The following is a 22,351-nucleotide window of genomic DNA, read 5'->3' as shown; positions in this document are numbered from 1 at the left end:
TGTCGCTGTGGGGTTTCCAGAGGGGAAGAAGAAGGTGCAGTGGATCTACAAAATCATCGCACTAAGCTCTATTGAGCAATGTATTGACATCATCAGAGGACGACCGGCGGAGTTCGTGAAGTCTTCTGTTCTGAGGGATCATTTGAATTTTACCTCTGAGCGTGAATTTCTTGATGCAAAATTAACCAGCGTAGCGGATGAGAGAGAGTAAGGGCATGATGTAAATGATGAGAGATGACAAATATTTGTATGTGAGAATAAATGTGTGTGCAGAGGTGGGAGAGGGCTGTCCAAATGAATTTTAAATCATTGTAAACACACTTCTACATACTTGAGCTGTTTATGAACATCTGCCTTCAAGTTGAGCTTTCGCTGGTGAAATTCAAAGCATGAGACTCCTCAGTGGCCCCCTCAGTCTTAATATGCATGCTGTTTAGCTCCTTCAACTGTCACTGGCAATAATGCAGAATGTAGGGGAATAATCTAACAGGATGCGTGTGCTTGGTGAACCTACACAATATCAACAAACTGCTTATGTGTTTATTATCCCTGTGCAAGTAGAGAGTAACTTCAAATATTAACAAACTGAAACATCAAACATGTTCTGTGGATTATTCCCTCTTGTTTAATGCAAACTTGTTCGAAAAATGCTGACTCCAACAAAGGGCCTCTGATGAGTGAGCTTCGAACAACAACTCTCATTACTGACCCACAGAGAGACAAGCAAGGGCAGGAAACTGATTAGAAAATTCACACGGAATAATGAAGCCTATAAACAAGGTAATATAAATACACACAGCCACAATCACAAGAATACACACAACCCTCTTCTTGCACAAACAAGCACAGGCACAGATACACTCAGACCCCTAATTACCAAAAACGCTGATTGAACGCATGAAAAAAAAGATCTTAGTGTTTGCTAATAGTAATTGTTATGAGGGCAATGTCAAAATGTCAAACACACTAACAGCATGCTGAGCACGGCTGTTTCACTGGTCCTTTTCTCCCCCAGCTGTAGAAACAGCATCCTGGGTTTAATTGGATGGTTGGCACACTGAGCAAAGAGGTGAGAGGCTTAGTGCTGAGAGTTAGAAGGTCTAACTGGGATGTTAAACTTAATTCCTGGAGGGACCCTTGAATGCAGGATTCTACGCTGCCCTCGGTTCCTAATAAGTTAATTAGCTCAGCATTGGGTCAAGAGAACAGAACATGTTTCACGTGGAGCATATTAACAGTTACAGGTAACGATATCTTGGCATGCTGTATGTAATATAGAATTAATCTGGGCATCAATTTCTTGGGTTCTTGTGCATTGTTGAGGAGGAATACATGTCTTAGGCTATTGATCGGACAGCATCCCTGTCTTGAAACCATGAAAAATAATGGTTATTCATTCTTTCCAGCATTTCAGTGTGATTACTTGATGCGTTTTTGTTTTCCATCACAGTAAACTGAATATCCTAGACTTTTGGACTGTAAGTAGGTCAGAAAAAGTATTTTGAAGTCCTTGCAATTGTGTGCAGCACTTTTCACCATTTTCTGATCATTTATAGTCCAAAAACAATGAATCAATTATTACAGCAAATAAGTTGCAGAATGTTTTCATCTGCATTCATCAAAGAAAAGAGCATGAGTTCATCAGGAAAAGAGGTGGGATTTATTTTCTGAACTATAAACTTGGGTGAAGAGATGTTTGTCATTAGCAGGTGTGGGACTGTAAACAAGACAAATGCCTGTAGCATCTCCATACTTCATCTTTTTGTTTGATTTTTTTTCTCCGGTTTCCCACCGGTGTTTAGTCCAATTTCATTATAGAAGGGAAAAAAATGCATTAATATTACTTATTGCGCTTAACTCATATGACAACAAAAGGGGTTTTGGGTAAAGAACTGTTTATCAATAGATTTCCTCTGGGAAATACTCACTCAGCGCTTCTTATCATTTGTTGATGGAGATTGTCCATGAGTTACATGAGTGAATTTTGCTTTTTGCGTGGCTAAATATGCCCTACGTAAATATACCGAAGCTTTTCACTGAAAACCATACTGTTACTGTCTGTGTCCCTCAATGTCAAGTGAAGAGGTAGTCAGGCTAGATTGGGGACTTCAACCTTGGTAATGCTTGGGTGTTCTTATGAAAATGTATAATAGATTGCTAGGATTCATTCAATTCATTTATTTATCAAATAAAACAATGTTGTATTGCGTTGCAAATTTTAGAAACAATACTGTTATTACTGATCCTGGTTTCCCTAAAGAGCAGCTGTGAAGCAGACTTTACATGAAGTCTTTGCTGCAATAATATATTTTAGAATGTACTGAAACTTTACTTCAGACACTCATAATAAGATTATCTATTCTTTCTATTTCTCTTGATCTATCACTCACTAAAATGGCTGAAAGACATATTTTGTGCATTAATCTTTTAATTTATGAGGTGTTCACATTGTGTTTCTGTATAACAGAGGTGGCACTTATTGGTTGTTTTCATACTCATAGTAAGATAAATGTTGACGATTATACCTACAATACATTCCTCAAGCGTCAAAGAATTTAGATCAACTGGTCTAAGTCTTTACTACTTCCACTCATGTCTCCACTATACCATCTCACATTCCAGTGGTGAAGTCCTTCAGATATGCGGTTGTCGTCCCCACCTTGTACTCCACTACAGTAAAAACTTCAACTGCCTCTTAAATAGGGTGTAAGCTGACATGGAAAAAAGTTATTTTATCCGATTTCCCCACGAGCGGTGATATTTTACTGGGTAAACTTTTACTTCAGCATCTCCGGTCTCATCTCAGGGGGGCAAGCCTCCTTGCCTCAAACTGTCTACCCTGCAATGTGACGGAAGGAAGGCTTTCTGTCCCCAATTTCCAGTTGAAATTTTGGTCACATGGGCCTGTTACCAATCTGGTTGGATCTCAATGCATCAGTTTCATGACTGGCTTCAGAGGAAATGGTAGCCTCTCCTCATCGTTTACAAGACCCAGTATTACTTCAGTATGTCTCCTAAACGCCCCAAATCGAAACCGGGGCCCACAATGTATTTCCTTTTATCAACTTGGCACACTGGAGAGGAAGCTACTCACTCCCAGTTAAAGTGACACACCCACAGTCACTTGTTCCATAATTGTTCTCTTACTGGAAGACTCCCTTTTTCATTTCCCCAATGGAGCAATAATAGCATCCATACTTTATCTGATATCTGAAGGGAAGATGGTCTCAGAGCTTTGTGTAGTTGTAAGTGTAGTTCTAACATGCATGCTTATGTTGGACCCTGGGGGCATTCTTTACACACCCAGCAGATACATCATGTTCTATTGTGCGTGGGTGTTCAGACAAGTGGTTAGTTGCCAAGTTGGAAACTAGGTTCTTACTAAACTCCTCTTGTGGTGGGATTGGCTTACTGTGTGTGACAACTTGGACCACACATGTAAAAATCCTAATCACAAACTTCTTCAATTAAATTTTATACATTTTACCTTACTCTTAAAAAACATTACGTCACAAACTGTAAACCTCATAAAACATAAACCCTCTACTGCCCTGTGATGGAAAGCAATATCCTCTACCCTATCAGGTTTACTGGGTGTGCATATACCTCGCTGTCCCAGGCTGATGATTTTGAATAATTCCTCATCACTGAATCGGTCGACCTCCAAATCTCATATTTTATTTGCAGGTCTTACAGCAGCAAATGTACCTTCCTTGGTCCTAGTGGGTGCAGTTACACTTTGCTGTTTGATGTTTGTTATGGCCAGTTTTTAAATAATAACAATTGATAACTAAAGACCACACCCATCTTAATTTGTATCTCATCTACATACCTGCATCTTGATCCCAGTTTTGTGACTGCGTCCCACACGGTTGCTACACTATCGTGGTGACAAAATCCGTCCACAGACAGACAGACAGAAAGATTTTAAATTATTTGCATACTATTGATTGCTTTCATGTTTTTATTGTTTTGAGGTTATTTTCTTTTGCTTTTCGGTGTCTCTAGGACAAGGTGTAAACATAATCAGTGTCGCTGTCGCTGCTGGTAACAAAACGTTAATGAAAAAGTAATTCAAAACATTCTGTTTCTTTCTTTCTGTGTTCCTCCATGTCTCATTTACTTTTTATATCTGATGTATGTAAGGAGTATGTTTGCAGTAAAAATGAATATTGAGCTAGTATATTGCTCTTTCATGATATTGCTGGTACCAGAATGCAATTATGGCAGCTGTAGGTTTTAACAAGGGAGACTTGCTACAAAGCCCTGCCACAATGTGTAAAGAGAGCTATAGGTTTACAACATGTAACCATTATCATATTTCAGGCTAAGTGTTACTAGTTGTGGGTACTGATTGTACTACGACCACTGGCGCTGTCAACAGCAATCCCATAAGACAACATCAGTGTTTTTTTAGTTGTTTTTTTACAGCATTCCCACTTGCTGGTAACCAGAACTCACTGTCAGCCCGCGTTCAGTATTGTCCTACTCACATTTGCTTGCTTCACCTTTACTCTATTTCCATCTATCATCTCCATGATCTATCAGATAACATGCCCTTTGCCCTGGCACTGACAGCATGACATAGTGATAAAGAGTCACAGGTCACAGTAGAGAGCAAAACCCAGCAATACCCAGACCTGCTAGAGCAGAATTTAGACAGATAGGCAGGTGTGCAGCATCAAACCTTGTGACAGTGGGCCAAAAGGTGGAAGAATCCTTCTGATGGTGCATTCACACCAAAACAGTTGTAAATTTTTGCAACGCTTTTTTGCCTGCCTTAACTTGCTCGACTTTGCTTTTTTTGCAACCACTCACGGCAGAAAGGGGGCGCGGCTTGATCCACCCCAAGTTCCCAGCACATAGCCTCACTAGCTAACCTAAAGTGACCCCGTCACGTTCCTGTGAAACAGTTTTCATTTCCGCAATCAATCATGGGAAATTGACAACTATTTCTGTGTCGTACTTGTTGTGGAAATACCACAGACGTTAAAACATCATACACCCTCGTATTTGGGTTCATAACATCATTCGTAGCAACACAGCTCGGCGAGTTTCACCAACTCCTCCAGGAACTGTGTCTGGATGACGCCCAAGTTGAAATACTTGAAAATGTTCTTTTCCGCTTTTTGCCAGGCGACGAGAATGAATGAACCCGGTGGCGAGTCAGCGCAAACTGTGTACTATCCATTTGAAGCAGTAATATGGTCAGATCTAGGAGAACATGCCGCCCTTGTAGGGCTGCTTTCTGGAAAACCTTATTGTCTGTGCATCTAAACCAGAGAAACAGGGCTGTAACAATTGTTCATACAAACTGGTAACCTCACTGGCTCACATTCACTCAGCTATCTTGAACAAAGTTAGGAACTGGTCAGTGTGAGAAGCAAAACGTCAGTAGTCATATGTTCATTGCCTGTTTCTTATTTCTTTTGTGACACTGAAGGAAGTCCACCTTGTTACAACACAAACTACAGCCGCGCCCTTAAGTGGTGAGAGATAGCACGAGGGACCCCACTAGGCCTCACAGCCACAACAGCAAAGAAAATGGAAAATGGAAATGATGTCAACGAAGGCACTCCAGTCAGCCCGAGACGCAACTGTGCTGAGCATTGAGGTGATGAAACACTGCTGACGCAGGTGCACAGTGCCGGCGAAGCCAGAGCACGACGATGCAGGTATTGTGGTAACGGTAGTGTAGCCTGTGCCCTCATTTAAGAGACGGACCACACTGTGTGTACAGTGCATGCTAATTTTCAGTTTGAAGATACGCAAAAATGAGACACAGTCCCATTAGAAGGAGAAGCCTGTGTGAAATAGTTTTGCAGGTATCACTTGGGGCAATGCAGAAAGTGAGTCTCCATATGTTCTGTTTAATTTGAACTTTCGAGTGAGAATACGTGAGTGCATGCAGCAGTATATCATTCTTTTTCATTTCTATCACAGCTTGTGTACCTTATCTTTCTCCAGACAAAAACTTTTAAAGTAGCAGAGATTATTTTTCCATTTCCTACCTTTCCTCTTGGAGAGTATACATTTCCCTGTACTCATCAACCAACCAGATATCATATATTCCCCGGGTCTCTATGCAGTTTAACATTTGTAGATGGGATTATTAATACTTTTATGTGGTTTATTTTGGAGTGAGAATTATTTTCATAAAACAAGTGTTTAATTACTTATCCATTTGCCCGCGGTTTTCTCTCAGTGCCCCAATTAATTAATCTGTCCTCAGAATTGATAAATAATGAGGAAAGCTTGCGGCTAAAGTGATTTCAGAGAGCAAATCCAATATTTCACCTTGGAGAGAATGGAAGAAACAGCTGAAGCAAAATGGATGCAGTAATGAGTCCCCTGTTGTATCTTAATATGTCTAGGTACACTGTGCTGCGCTCCTTGTTTTACCAGAGCAATTGCATTTTTACACTGGCTAAAGAGTGTCTGTACTTTGATTATTATCTCGCTTGAATGTTTGTTAGCAGGGCTTCTCAAAAGTGATAAACATACACCAACAACATCATTTAGAAAGTACTTTACGTATTCACTCACTAATCCTGAACTGGATCATATCCATGCATACATATATATTACACAGATTTTCCAACATTTCAAATATCTTCGTTTTTAAAATTTTAATTCAGTTTCATTCACTTTCTCCCAATTTTGTTTTACAATACAATTTAGGAAATTTTATGAAAATATGTTTCCCGTGTTTTGATATTGCATACTTAAAAAAAAAAAAAACTTGTTTTTAATTATTGAAAGTCTTGACTTATGGGCATATTTCCTGAGCACATGGTGCAACTGCAGCTATATTTAAATGATGGGAGCACATACTGTTTTGGTTCGGAATTGTTTTTGCAATATTTAATGGCATTTAAACTATATAACTACAGCAACATAGATAGATTGAAATAATCATAACTCAGTAGTCAAGAGTCTTACCAACTTAAAATATATCATACAAAACCCTAAAAACACCAATCAATAATCAGCATGATCGTTAACTATAAATATTGTTGTTTCAGATATGAAATCCAGATGCAGCTTCTGAACAGTTAAAGTAAACAATGTTGAGGATTTTGCAGTCTTGACAGAATGATATCCAGATGAATATGCAATTAAATCAGGATTGGTAGTTTTCTCAAAACTCCCCATTTTAATATTTATCCTGATACTCTCCTTCTTTTAATAATCAAACAGTCACATTTTTAAAAACAAGTGATACATTGCTGATTTCAAGCTAAGGGGATTATACAAAAAGCTTGTCTTTCTTGTACCTCCCAGTTATAAAACAAAGCAAGATACATCCGCCAAAATAAAAGGAAATGAGTTGGCTTCAGTGTTTGTAGATTGCTTTTGGCAATAAATAAAAAAAGAAGAGAAGAGAACATCCTCCGGAAATTTCTGTTAGAAAAAGATGAAAGAAAATGATTGAATGTTTAAGTGACTGCAGCCTATAGCTCTGGCAATGGACAGGCGTCATCTCAGTGTCCCATCACACCTATTGTATAACTTGCTCCTCAGCACTGCATTGACCATTGTAGCTGTGTTTTATAATAAGTAATCTGCATTGATTAGCATGACGGCTATAGCCAGTAAATTAAAAAGCAAGCTATAGCTCCCCTGATGAGTGCTGGGCTGTTTAATTAGTAAACCAAATAGGAAATCAAACTGAAAGCTAAATCAATAGCTGGGAAAATGTGGGGTAATACACTGAGAGTATATGGTTTACCTCACAACAATCACTGCAGGTTCCAAGAAGGATCAAAAGAAAAGCACCCAATTCCTTCAGGACAGTTGACTGGTGGAATGCCAGTGCGGAAACATCAGCACACGCTCTTCAGCCTCCACGCTTTTATTTATCACAGAAGCTCCAGAATGCATATTTCCACTCACATGATACACCACAAAGAGCTGAGTTCAAATCAAACCTGTGATACCTGAAGAGATGGAGGCCAAGCGGAACGCATCAGGGTGTCGGTTCGGTGCAACGGGTTCATACGGGGATGAGTCATCCATGTCTCCACCTGAAACAAAAATAAAGATTCATTATCAATCAAATGGTTGTTGTTCCCTTTCAAGCAGAGCACATGAGCATTTACAAAGAACAGATCATGGAATGCATTCTAGATGGAGACGTCTTTCGAAGGTGATGCCCCATCAAATGAATTACTGTGCCCAACAGCCCACGTGCAGGCCAAGTTTTTGGCACAAAACTTTGTGTTTCAATAATCTATTCGTATTTCGTATATATATGTGCAAGAATTTATTCACCAAGCATTCCTCTCTGAAGGAACACACTCAAACAGATAGGCATTTCAGTTCATGTTCCTTATGGAAACACTGTATTAAATTAGATTTTTATGATGTTATTTATATGTATTGGCCTGACTGAAAAACTGACTGAGATGGGTTTTTTTCATATGGAAAACAGGATGTTCATCATGATCATAGCCGACAGACTAAAGCAAGAGCAATGCATCTTCCCTGCTAACAATGTTCCCAGAGTTGTTTGTAGACAAAATAAGAAAAAATAAAAATCAAAAATCAAATTAGCACTCAACTGACTGAGTCTCTCCCATGTGCCTGCTTCTCTGTAGGCCCTAATCCCGCATTTAAAATTCATAGCCATTCGGTGTGATTGAGACAAACCCTCCAGTGTGTAATAGCTTTGCATTCTGATCCCAACAGAAACACAGCGAGGGTGTTGTGAGGAAGGTTTGGAGGCCCACTGCTACAAATGAGAAAGTCTGAAACCTGTCGGTATAAGATTGCGCTGCTCGGTAGATACAATCGATATAGTACATTTTGTTTATCGACATCCTACTTGGATGCTTACTAAAGGGATGAAGCAAGAAAATGTTGTCTGTGTGTGTGTGTGTGTGTGTGTGTGTGTGTGTGTGTGTGTGTGTGTGTGTGTGTGTGTGTGTGTATTTAGCAGTACATATAGTTCAGTGTTACCGTGGATCCGGTATCATCAAATATTCCGTAATTTTGTCTATTAAAACTGATCAAAAGCACAGGAAGCTGTACATACTGGCACATAAAAAAAGGAATGACTAAAGTGAGATGATTAAAGGAAAAGGAAATAGCTAAAGGGAATTTTCTATCATAATTTGTCCACAGAGAAAACCAACCATTCACTTGTGTACATTAGATATTTCTTGGTGACTTGTTCTCCCCATCTCCCCTTTTAAACAATATTGACAACTAAAACAAGCTGGAACAGCTCAGCCGGCCATTCCCTGAGCATATAGCTATTGACTCTTGGCACCGTTGAGAATTGTATGTGTGTTTAAAAAGAAGACGAAGAAGAAGAGTATATGAGAGACATAAAGAAGAGTAAAATGAAAACATGACAAAGATGGAGGGGAGAAAGGAGAAACACATAAAAGGTGACAGAGAGCCTTAAAGAAAATGACCTAAATCCTCCAAGTTTTGAGTACTACTTGTACCGTCCTTGTTTGTCTTTTTTGTTTGTGCATTGAACGATGTGTCTGCACATGCATTAATCTTTTTTTCTTCATTTCTTCTCAGTTGCCTTTGCATCGCCCACATCTGTGTTCATGTTACATTTCTGTCCAGACAGAGAGCGAGTGGAGAAGCCGGACTCAAGATCATTCAGTGATTCTAATTGCAACAATTACCTACAGAAGCTATAGTGCTTTAGAAGCCTTTCAGGAGTTCAAGACTACCACTTACTCTGCAAACAACCTTCTAAAACCTTCTTCCATGTCTATTTCAGCAGAAGACACAGCCATTGTGTATTTTAAAGAAGTGGCAAATATTCCTGAGAAAAGTGCAAGGCTTCTTCCACTACTTTGAGAACAGTATGTGCTGTACAGAACAACATGGAAAGAAGCCTTATCTTTTGCCAAAAGCAAAACAAATGAGGTTGCTTAGCATTTGGATCAGACGACTCCTTCCATAATGGGAAGATTCACTGCACAATCAGCCTGGGATCAAACAGTGTTAAGGCATATTCAATTTAAAAATTAAAATTAATAAACATTAATGTCAAGTTGCGTTATCTAAAAAAAGGGTATTTACATGAAAGCTACAAGCCGTGCAGAATCATAAAACTGCAAAACACACTACAATCACGCACACCCTTAGGAGGAAAAAAAACACAGCAGGAGGCCTTGTTGAACTTTAAAAAATATTGTGCTCTTTGACGGTCATCCTGGACCAAATTATGCATTCATAATAGAGAATTCTTCCCAGCTGTTTAGTGATAGGATGTTTTTAGCCCCAGGGCAACAACTTATCGCTGTAATTAAGCCTCCGTTTGACTTCATTTGCTCTGACAGTATGGAGCATGACCGGCACAGCTCAGACAGACATGCAGGCTTTTCCCTAGTCACAGCAAGAGTGGAATACTTCGATTCACACTCCTCTCCTTCGTCATCAAGGGCTTTATGAAGCTGCCAGACGCCATCACTCATCCTTTTCATGTACTATCAATAAAGCTAAAGGTTTGGGGTGATGGATACTGCCCTATGGATTGTTTAGCGACTGTTTTGGCAAACCGTTTATGGCTAGAAACCAAGTCAATTTGAATAAACTACATTCCCCTTGTTTAGGTTTTTAAAGAGTACCCTATACTGATTTTGTACCTGTTTAATATTGATTTCATGTTGTTACCTTTTTTGCTGCAGAAAATGTTGGGAACATATCACTTCTTATTTAAACAAGAGCCATATATTGCAACTGTCCTTTTCTCCTATCAACTACATACAAAGATAACTTAGCGCGGCCTGAGCAGCCTGGAGCACAGCCGGAGGTCCTCTGGAGAGCCCTGCTGGTTATAGCACGAATTCGACTGGCAACAAAAGGTGAATGAGCCTTTGCCATCAGAGCTCCCGAAGTCTGCAAATGAGCTGTCAGTGGACATCAGGCTAGCCAGAACACTTTCCTCTGGAAAGCACTTCTCAGAAACACACTTGTATTCTATAGAAACGTATCAAAGAGAACACTGTAATATGGGAATTCACGTTTTTATTACATTAAGATAAATGCAATAATCTTTCCTCTTGACTTCCTCCCATATTGTGCTTCTGTAAAGTGATACTACAAATGCATCTTTCTTCAAATTGTGCTTAACAGAGGACACGTTGAAGCATAAATGTAGTCACCAGCTCAGCGTTTGAAGTGATATTGACATTTTAAACTCAATTCCAAACCATACAAAAAGAATATTGGATTAGCTCAGAATAATATTTCAAGTCACAATTCCAGTCCAGCGAGGCATGGTAGGCAAACACAGCTGAGAAAATGAGTGCTGAAATTTCCATTCATGCCTTTGGCTATGTGAATGTAATGTTAATAGGAATAGTTACACAAGCGCTTCCCTAAATCAGCATTTTAATACCTGGTGTCAGGTACTAAATGTTAAATATGGTGTAAATCCTGCAAAACTTTCGTAAAAACAGCTTTCATCTTTATGGCATAGCAACATATTTGGGAGATTAAAAACATTAGAAACAGGCAGCAGGGGTGCAGCCCAATATATCAGCTTCTGCTCAACACCTTACACTTTATATTAATAGGAGTAAATAGAAAATGCTACAAATTTAGATTTTGTAAATGTTAGAAGAAAAACGTGTTTACGCTTAATCAGTTACTGTTTCATTGTTATATTCAGACTTCTCACCTTACTGTCTCTGTTTAATCTTACACACAAGCTTGGCATGTCTCCTGATAGCAATGAGACAGGAGAAAATGTATGTCTCTTTCTGAAAGAACGTGCAATTCCATTGTTATCATACCATGTTGAGGCCAATCTAAAGAGGTAATGGTGAGATGAAGCCATGAAGACGTCATGGTGGCCTCGGCGTATTGATAACCTTATGCTATTTAAGAAGGTCGTGCTTCGCTCATTCTTTGAGCAGTCTTGGATATGCAATTTGTCTATCACGTTGTACTTCTGACTCTGCTCCTTCTTTGCAACGAATAAATGTTCCTGTTTTAATAATTTTACTCAAAGGGGTTGAGTGAATTTTTCTAACAGTAAATTTACAGCATTTTGAACTGTAAATATTAATCATCTTAGTAATTATGTAAACAGAATTAGTGCTGCGACATTGTTAACTGATGCACAACACCCCAAATAATAAATCCAAATATATGAAAATGTGTTGGACTAGGTGTGCTTTTGAAAAACGTGTGCTTCAATTAATAATGCAGAGAGCATAAAACAGCGAGACAGCATGAGAGCAAGAGAAATTGAATTAACCGTGCTGTGATGACAGCCGCCAGGCCTGGAAGTTGACTTCTGCAACGCACATTCATTCAACACGGCTGTGAACCTTCCAGCCAGGAGTGAGTCTTAATGCTCACATCATGACAGTATTCACTGAGCAGAATGGGCCGTCACTCACTCTCCCCTCCGATAGAGAGCCTGAGAACTCACTCCACTATAAAAGGCTAATCTAAACTCCGCTACCTGGCCCTCATTTCAGTCATACTGTCACGCTATACAGCTTCATAGTGAATGGGAGTCATCTCGGACACTTCACCTTACAGGGTAGAAAATCATTAGACAGATTTCCGAGGACAAACAGTGACTTTTTTTTGTCATCATATTTCACTGATCCTTTTCACATTTTGGGATGAAAGATAAAAGGGGGAAGGAGGGATGAAAAGGCCTAAGCTGGGAAAGCTCTGAAAGACTTTATTGATCACATCCAGGAGCTATCGACAGGTCCCTTCCTCTGATGATGAAGTAGCCACCTAGCGAGTGCCGGCCAGGTCTCCAGCGATGGGAGGGAGAAAGCAGAAAGGACATATTCAGCATGCAGGAGCCTGCTTCCCCTATCCCTTGACATGCGGGGCAGGCTGGAAAAATGTTCTGCTTATGACAGTGGATGGCTAAGGTAATGGCCGGTGACTGCTACCATTGCTCATAGTAATGATGGTTTCACCCAGGAATACTGTGTACCTTTGTAACTCCCCCTCCTCTATGTTTCCCCCCATGACTCTCTCTTTCTTCCTCTCGCTCACTCATTCTATGGTTTTCTCTGTCTCCCCCGGTTTTCTCCCCCCTTATCATTTTTCTATTCCGTCCTCTTCTCACCTCCTGTGCTTTCTTTCACACTCTATCCATTTCTCTTCCCCCCTGCTAAATCTATCATGATGTGCACATCATTCCTCCACTGTCCATTTCATGTAACTTTTTACAGCAGTATGGGGGCCAACTTGTGGTGTTAGCATGATGTGGTATTCAGAGGGTGACCTTTGCATCGCTGGCATTCATGAAAATGGAGAAAATAAAGCAAGCCGCAAGATTGTCTTATATTGTTGTTATTGCATGTAAAGATGCCGTCTTCTCTCGCAATGAACTGGACCAGATTGGTGTGGAGCACTGGTGACGCTTTCCTTTTTCTCTCTGCAGGGAAAGTTGGTGCAGCTAATTAAACTGCCCTAAAAGGTCCCCACAAAAGATCTTTAATTCCTACTTTGAGACCTAGGCTGTGGTTTTATAACTAAGGCTATAGCTATAAAATAATGTATGTTAGAGGTGTGGAACTTATCGTTTAAATTACTTATTCTCCTGCATGTTTGCAAGGCTATATCCACATGAGACCCAGGGCACAATTGAAAGAGAACTGCATGCAGCCACCTATACAATATTGCTGTGTGTAGCAGCCAATGTTTCTTTCTAAGTAATTACTTCTTTTATGGATTCAAACTGCTAGACCTTTGCCTCACACTAACTGAGTCCCTTTCAGAGCGGAAGTCACCCACTATCTATCGAGGATGGCTGCATTGACGCATTGAGATCAGCTGCCATTTTTCCGTTTGGAAAACACAATTAACAGGTCATCATTAGCATCGTTACTGATGGCTCAAAGACATAGCAAGATGGCATTATAACACCTCTTTAGCCTCTGGTTTTCAAGCCAATCAGGGTAGAGTATTAAAGCCAAAAGGTAGTTAATAACGTAATAAAATATAGCGGTCAAGAGGAAATCCAACCCCACATCATAGATGTGGAATCACACCGGTAATGTGTTTTGATGCAACACCCAATGATGGTATTGAGTCACGTTGTGGTCATACTGTGTAAAGTGTTTTCTCAGAAGCAATGCATTGTTTCACCACACAAAGTGTCATTTTTTTTAAACACCTTTCAAAGATTCAGCCCTGTCACTGGTCTTAGTGTCCGGACATTGTTTGCTAAGACAAATGCAGTTACATCTCACGGACACAGGACACACTGCAGCTTCAGGGCCTTTCCAGCAGGGCATTTTGTAGTGTGTTCAGTTGGCTCTCAAATTTAGAGTTATGACACTGAAAGAGGAGTAAACTCAAGTCTGCCCAGTTTAAAATCGTATAAATCCTGTGAACAATAGTGACTTTAATCTGTAATTAGCACAGAACTTTCCACGGGCAATCGACACACCTGCTGACGTCATATCATGTAGGTGGGGGGAACAAGTGATGGTGATAGCTGATGGTGTTCTAGTTTGGCAATGATTACCACACATATTACATACAAGGTTACATCCCTCCTTCCCTTCAGCATTTTGGACCATTATTTAATTGCCATCCTGTATTGAGCCTATTATCTATTCTGTATGGATCATTATTATCATGTTGTATTATTTTCTATTTTAAACCTCAGCCCCACTGCTTCACCGTTGTTGCATCATAAATACAAAAACAATGCATTTGATAAAATACATCATGAGGAGTCGTTTAGTTTTTTGTTCTTACTGTTGCTTTAGTTTAGTTTAGCTTCTTATGTAATCATTTTGCAGCTAAATTATATGAATGTCAGCTGAATGAAAAAGGGACAAACGAGCAAAATAAAGAAGTTGAAGTAGATATGTCCAAGGTTGTTTCGAATCTTTGCTATTCTTTTCAAGACTAAATCACATAGTGCTTACTTCTGTGTGTTGATAAAGGCCAGCCTTTAACACAAGCCCTATCAGTTCATATGGGCATCCAAGCTCGGCTCAGTTTTTGAAATTGACATTTACTGTGTTCATCCACTGTGATTATTCATGTCACAGGCACTTCTTTATCCAACTGTTTACTAGATTAATTAGTTTTTTTTGAAGTAAAGAATATCAGTATACAGACCAAATAGGGTAATCTTGCCTGAGGCAGTGGAGTATCCGTGTGCCGATTACATTGGGTTGATCTGGGAGCAGGGCATTGTTTTAAATCCCAGTCCATTCTGGTCAGCAGCAGATTTTCTTCACAAACACGATAGTTTAGCCCACAAGCTTGCAAGCCAACTTCCTGCCCCTGGTCAATGGATCATAAGAAACAGCCCAATTTATAGATGAGGCCTGATTTTTAGATGGCTTTCTTAACCTTATAGGGCATTAGGTTACAACAGATGATCAGATGTAAAAAAAAAGTATAAATATGTTTGTCTACAAGGCACCAGGCATTACTTTTCATAAAGAGTTAATCATATTAGTTACATTTCACATGTCTTTAATAATCTCTGCCCTCATCTGTTTGTCATTTAGTCAGTTTTGTCCTTTCACCTTCTCTAGCTCAACCCCTCGTCTTTTAATCCCTAGCTCCTCACTTTTCTTATTTTTCGCTCTAAAATACTCCTGAGCTCTTCATCTCTCCACATTAACATGAGTAAAATAAGTAAAAAAAAATACATTTTGCATTATCCAACCCAAAAACTACATCAAAACAGTCTTGATGTGTCCACAAATTATTTTTATAGTGGTTTAGCAGCATTTCAAGAGGGTGTGTTGGGATTCGGCCCTTCGTGTTTGTTTCCAAAGATGGATGTTGTACATAGATTGTTTCCAGTTAACAAAAGCCTGCTTGACTGCACAATGGATCGTGATTAGATTAAAGCTGCACTATAAGAGCTTTTCGTTTGTGTTAAAGTGGGTTTTATCACCGAGGGCGACAGGTCCAAAACAGGACAGAGCTGAGAGGCCTTTATTCATTAAGAAACACGAGCTCTGTGCAGGGCATGCTGCAGGCACAGGAGGTCTCTATCCCTGACAGCAAGACAACTTGCATGATGCATTCAAACACAAACACTTTGACTGATGTGGCTGTTGGTTTGGAAAAGCAGAAAGAGACATAGAGGGGACCAGAGAGATCATTAGGAAGGGAAAAGAGTTGGAAATGAAGAGAAAGACATGGAGGGAGACTAAAGGCCTGGGGAGCATGCATGTCATTACATTTCCCTTGAACTCATGTCAGGGACCCTCTGCTGCCATCGGTCTGATGAAGTGTAGCTGGTGCTATGAGCAGTCCGCCTGGCAAATCACTTCACGGATCACAACACAAAAGACCTGAATGCTCAGAGCTTGGAGACTTTGCGACGCTACCACCATTACAACACGTGTCAAAACAGCTGAACGTATTATGTCCTCCGTGTTTACATGGCATGCTACTTGGTATCAGTCACAGAAACTTCGGACACGTGTACAAGCAGGGAGAAATGTCACTCTTTGGTCAGGACCCACTCAGCGGTCTGATCCCCAGGGCACTGAATCTCTTTCAGCTTAGATTCTGTCAGAATTGTCTCCATATGAAACACGGCGTGCTTTTGCCCCCATAAGGATGGGTCAAGAGTCAGTGCAGGAGGCTGCTTTATGACGTCCAAATGTATTGCAATGTAAAAACCAGAGGGTTACAAGGTTACAACAAGAGTGCTATTTAACGTCCTTCACAAGTGGACACATAAGGGCCACTGAGCTATACGATTGTAACCTAATTACATGGTAATATGGAACACTTTCAGAGAAAACCAATAAGACTACCATAACAGGTCTACCTAATGTAATCCCATTATAGCTCCATTACCTTCGAGAGGGTGAGGAAAGTAGGAAAGCATATATTTTTCATCATGGGCTTCTGGGTATCACTATAAGAGGGCATCAGGGAATAGGGCATAAACAATGGGTGTGGTGTACATCCTTCTTGTCTTTGCCCGGAAAGTATACTGTCACTTGAGATCGGAACATTCATTTCAAATAAATGTTATAATCCTAAAGAATGCACTAAGTCTTATACAATAATATTAATAGAGGAGTGTTGAACATCTACTTCTACACTACTGCAGCAATGCATGTGCATCTTCTGGTACGCATGTGTTTGTACATCATAAATGTAGTAATAAATACATTAAACATGAAAAGAGGGAATACAGAAGGAAACAAATGACTGACTGGTGGACACATGAAACAGGCAAGTGCTGATTTTAAGTGAATACATTTTTTAGTTATATAACTGCATGATTTAAAGAGGTGTCCTTATACTACAAGCCCTGAAATTCCCACACAGTTAACATGATGTTATGTGAATTTTGTGAAACAGTGAATCCTAAAACCATCTGCCTCCTACCTTCAGTGAGTCCCATGTGGATGGTCCAGTAGTTCTGCAGACACTGCAGCTCCTTCTTCATGCCCCTCTTGCAGCGACAGTCATACAGAGGACTAACCAGTAGCACTTCCAAGGCCGCCTGGCACTCCCTGTTGTTGTCCAGCATGGCTTCCTTCTCCTTGCCCACAAGACACTGGCGCATCACCCGGTACCGAGAGCTGCAATAAGGGTTCTGGTTGCACATGTCACTGGCCTGGATGCAGTCAACCCATTCAGTCTGAGCTCCGGGCCCAGACTCTGTGCCTGGAGACCCTGGAGAATCATTGACCACAGACATGGACAGAGCTGAGGATCCATCCCAGGAACTTGCCGCCTTATCTAGGGACCGGGGGACAGAGGTGGGGGGACAAGAGACAATTGGGCTCAGAAATTGCAAATGAATGCATGAGAGATTTTGTGCTGGCATATGTTTGTGCCAGTGCAAGCACATATGAGAAACCTGCTTTCATTTTAGTTTTAAATGTTTGACATACGAACAGGTTTGCTGGCTTATGGCATGCCCATACATGCCAAGATACCGTTTACATTCTTCACGGTTCACGTTAGTCTTATACATCTCTCCATGCGGTCACGTTATGTCTCATTTAATTAATATTCAGTGATATAGCTGTGCTTATCTGTACTTAATTTTGTGCATCTAAAGCCTCAAATAAGCAGGTAGACAGCAGCTTTCAGTTTCATTATAAACGTAATTAAAGGAAGACTTGATCAGTGAGGTGTATCTAATTATCTCACCTAAAAAAAGTAAACTCCGCTTGATTCCCATCTAGGTAACCAGAACATTACAGCTTGCAATGAGTAACCAATGATCCACAGGGCAGAACTCAGGTGCTGTCGTTTGACACGACTCAAGATTCAGACGCGCCTTCACACCAAAGTAGAGACAGTTCTGGTGAAATGACAAGAGAGACCCCTTGTGGTAATGTTGAGCATTGCGCTTAGAGAGCAGGGATACTGCATTTTAGAGAGCAGGAGGAGAGGAGGACAATGAAGTTAAAATATTTCCTCAGTAAGATAATTTTATCTGAAACACTGTCGTATTGTTTGAGGACGAATACTTTTAACGGTACCTGTGCTGATGATGAAGATAGTGGTGGTGATGGTGATGATAATTTGGATAAAGATGATGATGATAATGATGGAATTTTTCATAATGAACAAAACCTAATTGTGTGTAGCTGAAATGGCTGATGGAGATGTTCCCTTTACTGACTACATGATGTTCCAATAATGAGGTGTTTCTCCTACTGTGGAAGCTGTGGTTGTTGAATGGATCCAATATAAGTGATGCACGCGCAGAGACCAACTTCTGTTAGTAGCAATGGTAACAATTAAACATAATCCTGATATAACGTGAACACCCGTCATATTTGACCAAACATAATAAACAATCAGAATGAACCTTGTGCCCTCAAACAACTCCTGCATGAGAAAAGTGGACGTATGACAAAACATGCTCCTTGGAAATAATTACGGATGACACAATTAATCTTCATGAGCCACACAATTCAAATTTAAATTTAAACATATTTGTACATATTCTTAGCAGATATCACTTCTCACCTAAGAGCAGGAGAAAGACGTACGCGCACATCCACACAGTGACAGACTTCATATTGGACTCCGCGGGAAAAGAGATGAGTTCGGCTCCAATACGACTAATATTTCCACCTTAAAAAAGGTTGAATTCCTCTCTCCGGATCCTTAAAACCAGCCGTGTGCTAACTGTACAAAAAATAAATAAGCAATATCCTCATTAAAGACGCCCCTCCAAAAAAATCCTCGACTCCCAATAATAATCCACGATTTTGTTTTGGTTTTTTTTTTTTAAATGATAGACTAACCCCGAGGCTGAACAATCCTGTTGTGTTGAAAAAATCCACCCAAAAAATCAAATGCCAATCAATCAATCAGTCAATCCATGAAAGCAGTTTCTCAGGGTCCGTCAGCGCTGCGTTCATACCGACAAACTATTGAGACTTGATCTCTCCGCATTATAAGGGCTCAGACTGCCTGCTCCAATTGCCCCTTGGAGACAATTTGTCCCTAAAGCATTCCTTAAACTGGCGTGAAATTATCTGTCAACTATGCCGATATATCTAACGAGGAGGAAGAACTCATCTGAAAGTGCTCCAAAACGCTGACTGGATTGTTTTCTTGCCACCACTGGCTCCTTCAAAAAGCTGTGCGCTCCTCTGGAGGGAGTGAACGGTTCTTTTGCACTGACTGCATGTGTTGAGGCTTCACGGCACTTTATACACAGGAGTTTCAGTGAACCAACAGAGGGCGCTGTCGGGGGTGCTCTCATTGGCAAACGTGAAACTCGGTCACATCGAGGCCCAATAATAAATGTTACCCTACAGAAAAATCACCACGATATTCTTATAATCCCCCTGCAGGGAGCTGAGATGATGCACCTGTGCTACTCGGCAGTAAAGATTACAGTGACCTAGCTCGGCCTGTGGGGCAGATCCTGATCTGCTAGGATTTTGCCACAGGATTTTTTATACGTTTTACGAAACATTTTCTGTTATTCATGTATACTATCCTTCTTACAATATTTATATTCCTTCCATAAGGGAGTCTTTACAGTCTTTACAGTCAAATGAAGCCACAACTGCAATACAGCTACGACGAACTAGAAAGAAACAATTAGTGTGTTGGCTTCTAACGCATGGTGAATCTTTTATTTTGCCACTGCACGTCATTTCTGGTTATAGAGCTTCATACCCACAACTGATAGAAATCTGCAAAAGATTTTTAGCGACATGGTTCAAATGTGGACTCAACAATGATGAGGAAAATGTCATCTTTCAGCAATACCCCAACACTTCTCGTGACATCTGTGTTTCCTCTGATTGAAAGAAAGATTGAAAAAAAAATGGGCACAATGCCTTGTATTATATTTGCGCTTGGAGGAAATAAGCCCACAACCCACAGAATCTGCCATTTTTCAAAGTGGCTTCACATTAAACAAAATGACTTTGTTGTGCATCATCGCTTAAATAGTGCCCGGAATGTCATAAATCTTTACAAATCTTGAAAACAAAGTCTCCATTTAGAGGGACTGACAGTGACAAACTGCAAGGCCAGTGGTTCATAATGACGTTTGACTGTCAGCCCAGGCTCCCATCCAAGGGGGAAAAGAGCTTGTCGCTATAATGGCAAAATCAGCCTCATTCTGCCTATATTGGCCGGGGCTTATTCTCGTCTCCCACCAGATTTTGAAGTCTCTGTCATTATTAGGACACTGAAAAGCATCATTCTCCACCATGAATGTGTCCTGCATTAGTGCTGCAGTGACTAATGCAGCCTGTTGTAACAGCCTTTGCAGAAATGCATGTTGTAACGCATGACAACAAACTTGTATAGCTTTCCAGCTATTTTTTCAAAACCAGACCTATTTTCTTATTTCATTTTAGCAGATAACAAATAGTTTACAATTGCTTTAGCTATAAGATATTTCTAATAACATGAAAAGGCATGAAATCAAGAGTGAAACATTAGTTGCAAAAACAGCTACATTTACATTACGGATTCTTATTTGGCCATTGAATTATTTCCATCCATGATTGTGCAATATGGATAAATCCTCTCCACATTTTTTTGACTTGAGCCAGGCTGTCAGGCCTATGGTGGGACATTATTCTTGTTGTCATTGCACGATTCACTCCCTCCATGGGTATTTAATTGCTCCATTCTGACTTCATAAAGCACCTGAATTTTTTTTCTTCACATGTACAATTTGAGAGCGTTCACTGAGAGGCATGCATAGCTTTCATAAATAAGTATATCCTCATGTACGCTTGCAGATCCAAAAACACACGGATGCACATAATCTGTATGTCAGATAAACGTGCACCCACATGATGGCTCAGGACTGTAAAGCTAGGGAATGATGAATGTGAATACGGAGGAGATTGTTCTTACCATTGAATGTGCCTGCCTCTGGAAGGTGTGTCTAATACAGTGAATATAAATTATACCATTATGAATTAATGGGATATAAAATAATGACACAGATAACAGTTACCGGGGGAGGAGCTCATACAAACTCTGATTGGCCAAATAAGACCTTAGACAATCTGAAGCTGTCACCTTGAAAACAGGCTTGACAAACCTCCATACAAATGTTGCATAATGCAAGATTATTTGTGTTATAGTGTCTATAGTGCCTGCACAAGTGTATTCAAAATGACTGTCGTTAGCCCAGTCGAGTTGACACATAACAAAGGTAACTATCTAGAACAACACCATTGGTCCTCGTACTTAATCTCTCACCCAATAATACTTTGAATTAAACGGGTGTTTGGCAACATTGATAAGGGTTTGCATTTGCCTCACCGATTTGCGGGAACTAAAATTAGCTTGAGATTTATCTGAGGGCAAAGGTCGCTGTATCTCTCTCTGCTGGCCGTGCATGTTTCAGAGACTAATAATGAACTGAGCTTACTGTACATGCGCACACACATGCACACACTTGCACGCAAGCACACAGAGGTTCAGCACGACTGATTAGATTAGGAATTATTGGCTAATTAATGTGTATCTTGGGAGACCTGTACAGCATGCTTATTAGGAGACACAATCCGAGTTGAGCATGGAACATGACAAAACATAAGTGGTGTTAATTCAGAGTATTTAATTAATTACATTAAATTAAATAACAGACAGTATACTGTAGCTCTCTTCACTCCTGTTTCATTCAGTTCGGTTTAAGAGATGCTAAAGATTAACCTCTGCCTAGGCGCAGCTTCAATTATTCATGCATTTTTGAAGGTTGGGATTTGCTTTTGCAAAATATAACTTTCCCATTGAAACTCTGACTGAAAGTCTATTTTAAATATACAAAAATGTGTGTATATGTATGTATATGTTAATATATAGTTTAAATATCTCAGCTTTCACACAGCCATTAGTGCCTGTATCAGGTTTAGAGCCCGAAGTTAGTTTAAATAATCTGTTCGAATCAATG

The 22,351-nt window shown here is 40.1% G+C and overlaps 1 protein-coding gene across 1 annotated transcript in view; it reads right to left on the bottom strand.

Moving 5' to 3' along the window:
• Positions 1-19,589, bottom strand: part of LOC137779239 (GDNF family receptor alpha-2-like) — a 43,552-nt gene extending 23,963 nt beyond the window's left edge. The window contains exons 1-3 of the mRNA XM_068566837.1: positions 18,940-19,589; positions 17,338-17,694; positions 7,941-8,027 (exon numbers count right to left, since the gene is read on the bottom strand). Coding sequence (XP_068422938.1) covers positions 7,941-8,027; positions 17,338-17,694; positions 18,940-18,991 — 496 coding nt within the window. The 5' untranslated portion in view covers positions 18,992-19,589. The remainder of the gene's footprint in view (positions 1-7,940; positions 8,028-17,337; positions 17,695-18,939) is intronic.
• Positions 19,590-22,351: the final 2,762 nt, after the last annotated feature.

Source organism: Clinocottus analis, unplaced genomic scaffold (genome assembly GCF_023055335.1).
Source record: "Clinocottus analis isolate CAN_PGR_092001 unplaced genomic scaffold, fCliAna1.0.p SCAF_7, whole genome shotgun sequence".
In the NCBI taxonomy this organism is placed as follows: domain Eukaryota; kingdom Metazoa; phylum Chordata; class Actinopteri; order Perciformes; family Cottidae; genus Clinocottus; species Clinocottus analis.
This window is presented reverse-complemented; position numbering and strand designations above follow the sequence as displayed.